The 7,376-nt window shown below is 31.8% G+C and overlaps 1 protein-coding gene across 1 annotated transcript; it reads left to right on the top strand.

Moving 5' to 3' along the window:
• Window positions 1–588: 588 nt before the first annotated feature.
• LOC111901148 (probable LRR receptor-like serine/threonine-protein kinase At1g63430) lies at window positions 589–6,743 on the top strand. The gene is made up of 13 exons (XM_023897025.3): window positions 589–1,190; window positions 1,359–1,491; window positions 1,731–1,802; window positions 2,152–2,295; window positions 2,374–2,523; window positions 2,816–2,932; window positions 3,029–3,093; window positions 3,427–3,681; window positions 4,013–4,218; window positions 4,538–4,670; window positions 4,749–4,906; window positions 5,964–6,179; window positions 6,292–6,743. Exons 1-13 carry the CDS (start codon window positions 1,106–1,108, stop codon window positions 6,535–6,537), a joined length of 1,980 nt encoding a protein of 659 aa, XP_023752793.1. The 5' UTR covers window positions 589–1,105; the 3' UTR covers window positions 6,538–6,743.
• Window positions 6,744–7,376: the final 633 nt, after the last annotated feature.

Genomic DNA, 7,376 nt, shown 5'->3' on the forward strand with positions numbered 1-7,376 from the left:
TTTTGTTTTTTTTTTCAATTAAAATAGTAAGAAAATAATTATAAAATTATTAGTGAATGACATATTCGTCCGGATATGGATCAAAATCATAAAAAATTGTGAATCATAATGACCAACCAGATATCTAAAATTAGACAATTTATATACATCAAAAACCATAAAATTTTGACAAGAAACATTTTTATAGTTTTGTATGTAACTTTGTTGGTGAAATTAATAACTTAGAAGAACTTAAATTGAAAAATCGTGAATGTGAATGTATTGAACCTACCCTTTGACTATTTGATAAAGTAATCATTGAATACTTCATAAATCACAGGTTCAAGCTCTGTAGCAATGATGAAATCCTTAATAAGGGGGGATTTTGAATAATTTGATACTAAATCTATGTGGTTGAATTTTCCCCAAATTGTATATTGAAGCAATATATGTTATAATATTACTTTTGTTATGTTTAGCATTTAAAATATAAAAGTTATGTATTATTTTAATATTTATTAATGATTAAATAATAATTTTAGGAGCAATGATTAACCAGGGTTAAAAACCTGCTACGGCACTCCAAACCCTAAATTTTTTCTCTTAAAAATAAAAATGATTTCCACCGAAATTGACAACTTTAAACCACTTTTCCCTTCAATTAAACAGCACTAAAACATTCCCACTTTACAAAATTCCTTCTTTTGCATTTCCATGTTTATCATTTTCGCTACTATGTGATTCTTTGATCTTTCTTTTTCATAAAAAAGTAAAAAAAGTATATTTCTTGAAGCAGTGCTGCCAGTCTGCCACCAAACCTGTCTTTGAATCCAAGTTTACTAAACTGGGGTTTGCTTCAATCTTTATAGCTTCACCTACTAAGATTTTTCTACCGATTTCCTTTCCGGATTCGCCAAACGATTCAGAGATTTGAATCCCTTTGAGTCTGCTTACTTGAAAAAGGTTCTTTATCGACCGCTGTTCTCCAAAATCTTGATTTTCTCTTTCCATCTTGTTCCCGAATCTTCTTATTTCATGGGTTTTCATGTAATTTCTTGGACACTCCTGCTTTGACGAGTTCATAGTGTTCTAGAGAGAGAAAGTTGCAAGTGATAGAGAGATTAAGATGAAACGATCGATTCCATTAAAACTTTTTTTGATTACTTTCGGACTGTTTCTAGCTACTACCGATGCTGGTCAACCAATTGAAGGTACATATATCTCATTTAATTTGTAGTTTCGCATAGATCTTGAACAAATTCAACTCTGGAATCACTGAAAACATGATCTTTTAAACCTTTATGATCCCGAATGATGATAATCTTAGCAATGTAGTCAGAAATTCGATTAGGGTTTGTAATATTTCTTGAATTTTGCAGTTCATGCTCTCGCAATGTTTAAAGAAGCCATATTTGATGACCCATTATTGGTTTTATCAAGCTGGAATGTTCTAGATTCAGATCCTTGTAACTGGGTCGGTGTTTCTTGCTCTGGAAATCAAGTCACAAAGCTGTAAGGAATTTTCTTTGACTTTTTTCTGTATTATTTCACATTTTGACTCCACTTCAAATAACTCTTTTGCGAGTGTAAACAAGAATTAGTAATCTCATTTGACACTCATTTCCCATGAACAAAATTGAAGGTTGACTTAATTTATGAAATTGTTTGACTCTCTGATAATGACAATTTTTGGAACTATTATGACCTAAATCAATAACATCAAGAAACTGCTGTAAAATATCTTTCTACAGGAACATTTCTGGCTCGTCTATAAAGGGGTTTATTGCTCGAGAACTTTTTCAGCTTTCAGCCTTACAAGAACTGTATGTTCTCTTTCAACATCTTATTTTACCTTCAAGAGTGTAATAAAAACGGAAAATTACTCGAAAAACCAATATATTTTAGGCAATTCTGCTGTTTAATTACTTATACTTAATCTTTTCCAATCAAACCATAAAAGTTTAAGACATTTTTTCCAATACAACGATCAAAATGGTTAATTTGGAAAAGTTACTAGTGAAACCTTGATATAACAAAATTACTAGTGAAACCTGACAGGCTGACATAACATCTCAAAATGAATTATTAGTTGTTAAATCACAATATTCTTTTGTAACACTCCATAATTAATTATAAAACCAGAAATTTATCGCAAAATGTTTACATTTGTAGGATTTTACATGGCAACAAGCTCATTGGTTCAATACCCAAAGAAATTGGATCCCTAAAGAACCTGAAAATTTTGGATTTGGGGATGAACCAGATATCTGGACCGATTCCTCATGAGATTGGGAATTTGGTTAACATTGTTAAAATGTAAGCCTACTTTCAATGATTTGGTTGAATTTAGAGGCGTTTTTGTTCAGTTTTTTATACAAATTTGTATTGGTTCAGAAACCTGCAGTCAAATGGGTTGACTGGTCAACTGCCTTCAGAGCTTGGGAATCTTAAGTACCTTCAAGAACTTCGGTTGGACAGAAATAAGCTGAGAGGATCTGTTCCAGGTGGCAATTCTTCAAGCATTGTTTCAAACACCCAAGGAATGTAAGTGTAGATTAAGTCATCCTTGTTTCTTTTTTTTTTATTCTCCATTAAGTGCCATTTGGGTAAATGATGAAAAATGATGGCTCACATGGTGAAAAGGAATGAAAAATTAAATGATGACGAATTTGTATAAAGTTATGACTTAATGGGGAAAGCCTCATTTCTCCTGACTTTCTATATCCAGTCATTCTTTCTGCATTAAGTCAAAAAGAAACACCCATATATACCTTACAAGATTAAGTCATGTCCTCATTAACTATACACACTTGATTTGATGATTATTTTGGTTCAGGTTTGCTTCAAATGTGACAAGATTAGGTTTTTGTCGTTCGAATTCCTTAAAAGTTGCAGATTTCTCATACAATTTTCTTATTGGGAGCATACCTAAGTGCTTGGGGTACCTTCCTAGGTATATATATATGTCATCCTTTTTTGTGTACATCATTGCATACTCTCTCTCTCTCTCTCTCTCTCTCTCTCTTATTTTCTTTTCTTATTCTTGTAGGACAAGCTTTCAAGGGAATTGCCTACCGATTAAAGATATCAAGCAACGAACTTCTGAACAATGTGGTACAGTTTTATACAAGAAAAAGCATCCTACTTTCATTTATTTGTGTATTATAGCATCTTACTTTCAAGTCCTATCGTAGCATTGTACTTTGAAATCTTTTCTTATTAACACATTATACTTTGGAAAATCTACTCAATTTTAACTTTCTACTTTCGATTTTTTATTGCTACACCCTTATACTTTTAAAAATCTACCCAATTACATCTGGATGACATTGCAATAATTGGTTATAATAAGCAAATCAATGAAGACATGAAAGTAGAATGCTATAATAAACAAATCAATGAAAGTATGTTGCTATTTCTTGCATCTAATTAAAATCACCCATTCAGGATCTCCTCCTCAAGCTCAAACTCGTAATACTGGAGAGATGAAGCGCCATCCTACAACATATGAAAGCAACCAACAAACTTCTACTTCAAAACCAGTGTGGCTTCTAGCTCTAGAAGTATCAACTGGAGTAACCGTTGGTTTGCTCTTTCTTGTTGCTATTTTTACAACTATTCATAGATGCAAAAACAAACCTTCGATTATCATCCCTTGGAAGAAATCAAGAAGTGATAGAGACCATATGGCAATGTATACAGGTGAGGAGGGTATTTACGTCTTTTGCTCCATTGACATCAGTCTTAGTCCAAGTCCAGTACATGTCAAACATAGTACAACCTGTTATGTACTGTACTGTCCTGTTATGTCATGTCTTGTCTTGTCCTGTCCTGTCCTGTCCTGACCTATGTAACAAAATGGGGCTTTGATGAAAAAAGATTGGGTTAATGCCAACTATTTTTTTTTTCCACAAAACACCATTGTTTTCTTAGAACAATGGTGTTTTGTAAAAAAAAAGAAATAGTTTGTTACCCAAAAAGATTAAAAGCAAAAAAATGTTTGAATTTATGTTTGTTTGATGATTATACGTAGATCCGAATGTGTTGAAAGATGTGATGAGATACAATCGACATGAACTTGAAGTAGCATGTGAAGATTTTAGCAACATTATCGGTTCCTCATCAGATAGTTTGGTTTACAAAGGGACCATGAAAGGTGGGCCCGAAATTGCAGTGATATCACTTTGCATCAAAGAAGAGCATTGGACTGGCTATCTTGAGCTCTATTATCAGAAAGAGGTATAAAGCAGATAACAAGAACTAAAAATCCTTTATAGTTTGTTGCCTGTTTTTTGAAAGTTATAAATGATTAATGTATTAGATATATGATCACAAGAGCTATTAATATTATGGATAAAAAGTATAAGTACTTGCTATTATGGGTAAAAGATAAACTACATTGTTATTGTCAGTAAAAAATCAAGTTTACTTTTGCCCGTTTGATTGTTGGAAATAAAGTAAATCCGAAATTGAATCATTTTTGTGTAAATAGATAAATCTTTTTTATCCTAAATTTTTATCTCATTCTGTTTTGGTTAAATTCTTGAAAATTGTTCAGGTAGCAGATTTAGCAAGACTAAATCATGAGAACACAGGGAAACTGCTGGGCTATTGTATAGAAAGCACTCCATTTACAAGAATGTTAGTCTTTGAATATGCATCAAATGGGACGTTATATGAACACCTCCATTGTAAGTCCCCCCTTCCTCCTCTCTCCTTGGGGCAATATTATCTCATTAGCTAAAGCATTGTGCTGTTATTTACTTTAGATGAAGAAGGATGCCAACTAAGCTGGACTAGAAGAATGAAGATTGTTATAGGCATTGCAAAAGGTCTAAAGTATCTTCACACAGAAATTGAACCACCATTTACTATATCCGAGTTAAATTCTAGTGCAGTATATCTTACAGAAGATTTTTCACCTAAGGTATACACTAAATCTCTTGTGGGGTATTGTGTTTTTCTAGTATCATAAAAGTGCCCTTTTTGATGAATCTTGATACATGATATGTTTCTTTTTTAAGGGGTCGTTTTTCTAGTATCATAAAGTTTCAATCTTTAGAGGGTCTTATGTTTTTCTAGTATCATAGAGTGCCATTTTTTTATAAATCTTGATAAATGATGTGATTCTCTATCAAGAGGTCGGTATTTTCTAGTATCATATAGTTTCAATCTTTAGAGGGTCTTATGTTTTTCTAGTATCATAGAGTGCCATTTTTTTATAAATCTTGATAAATGATGTGATTCTCTATCAAGAGGTCGGTATTTTCTAGTATCATATAGTTTCAATCTTTAGAGGGTCTTATGTTTTTCTAGTATCATAGAGTGCCATTTTTTTATAAATCTTGATAAATGATGTGATTCTCTATCAAGAGGTCGGTATTTTCTAGTATCATAAAGTTTCAATCTTTAAGGGGTCTTATGTTTTTCTAGTATCATAAAGTGCCATTTTTTATAAATCTTGATATATGATGTGATTCTCTATCAAGAGGTCTGTATTTTCTAGTATCATAAAGTTTCAATCTTTAAAGGGTCTTATGTTTTTATATTATCATAAAGTTTATTTTTTACAAATCTTGATATACAATGTGATTCTTTGTTGAGGGGTCGGTTCTTCTAGTATCTTAAAGTTTCAATCTGTAAGGGGTCTTGTGTTTTTCTAGTTCTATAAAATGCCATTTTTATAAATCTTGATATACAATGTGATTCTTTATAAAGTGGTTGGTATTTCTAGTATCATAAAGTTTCAACCTTTAAGGGGTCTTATGTTTTTTTACAGTATCATAAAGTGCCAATTCTTTTTTTTTTTTTTTTATAAATCTTGATATATGATATGATTCTTTATTAAGGGGTCGTTTTTCTAGCATCTTAAAGTTTCAATCTTCAAAGGGTCTTATGTTTTTCTGTCATGTCCTGTGTAACAAATGAAGCCAAAAGGATTTTAAGAAAAGATATTGACTTCTGTTTTTCTTGAACTTTTGTAGCTTGTTGATTTTGAAAGTTGGAAATCGATTCTTACAAGATCTGAAAATAACTCGCGATGTATTAGCAATGAGGGTGCTATTTGTGTTCTTCCAAGTTCTTTGGAAGGAAGACAGTTAGATATCCAAGGAAACATTTATGCTTTTGGTGTTCTTTTGTTGGAAATAATCAGCGGGCGCCCACCACTTTGCAAGGATAAAGGATGCTTAGTAGATTGGGTAACAACACTCTTACTTGAAACTTTGTACTTTGTGCATACAATGTTGTACATATTTCTTGAACTAAAACTTGATAAGATGATAATGGGTAATCTTGTAATTTGGTTGACAGGCTAAAGATTATCTTGAAAGACCAGAAGAAATGGCTTCTGTTGTTGATCCTGCTCTGAAACATTTCAGAGATGAAGATTTAAAGGTGATATGTGAAGTGGTTTCAATTTGCATTCATTTAAGGCCTCGAGATCAAGTCTCAATGCAAGATTTGTGTGCAATCTTGGAAAGCAAAATCGACACTTCGGTTTCTTCAGAGCTCAAGGCATCTTCTTTAGCTTGGGCTGAGCTGGCACTTTCTTCATGATCCAAATTATATAATAAAACCTAACAAAATGTAAATTAAAGATGTATACGTATGTGATTAAAGATTGTTGCTTGATGAGTTTTATGTAAATTTTGGTGTAATGTAAGAGTATAATAGAGTGAGTTTTATTGCTGACAAAACTTCTTGTCTTTGTTGTATAACAGTTTTTAGTTTTGAAGTTCTGAGATGGATGAGGAGTTTATCAAGCTTATTCTTTATTTTAATTCATATTGAAACCTTGAAATCGTTAATTCTTAAAAAGTAATCAAGAATTAATTATTATTTGTTGAAGAAAATAAATGAAAGCGGTATGTTTTATTCCTGATCTTTATTGTTGTCACGAATCTGCCGATAAAAGTATAAATACCATACATGATCCGATATTCACGGGTAGTAAAACACAAGTGTGAATATAGTTGGTAGCGAGTCAAACTGAGTCGACTTGGTGAGTCTTGATGAGTTGACATATTGAAATTAACTTCTTTCAACCACTTTGTCATGCTCCTTTATATTAATAAAAGACTGATAATTCTTTAATATGCCTTGCATCATTCCCCCTTATTTTAGAATAACTCCACCACAAGTTCTCATTATAAACATCATCTTGTTGGTTGTACTTGTTAATATTGTATATGTGAAATGTCTTGAAGATGACCAAAGTGTTGAGAATGTCCATGATATAGACATTATCCTTATCTTTAGCCATGAATTTTGATATTAGGATATAACGTTGTCAAGATTCAAAACGGTATTTTCAAAGAGTTATTTAATATTTAAAGTCGTAAAGAGCACAAAAACATAATTAAAAAAAATGTTACAATTGTATCCGCTTCGTTGGG

This window comes from Lactuca sativa, chromosome 6 (assembly GCF_002870075.4).
Source record: "Lactuca sativa cultivar Salinas chromosome 6, Lsat_Salinas_v11, whole genome shotgun sequence".
Lineage (NCBI taxonomy): Eukaryota > Viridiplantae > Streptophyta > Magnoliopsida > Asterales > Asteraceae > Lactuca > Lactuca sativa.

What these genes read in the sequence shown, in the direction of transcription:
- LOC111901148 (XM_023897025.3), top strand. Translation starts at nt 1,106, where the DNA reads ATGAAACGATCGATTCCATTAAAACTTTTTTTGATTACTTTCGGACTG. An exon ending in CTTTCAGCCTTACAAGAACT is followed by an intron (nt 1,803 to 2,151) that starts GTATGTTCTCTT and finishes TTACATTTGTAG; the next exon opens with GATTTTACATGGCAACAAGC. An exon ending in ACGAACTTCTGAACAATGTG is followed by an intron (nt 3,094 to 3,426) that starts GTACAGTTTTAT and finishes TCACCCATTCAG; the next exon opens with GATCTCCTCCTCAAGCTCAA.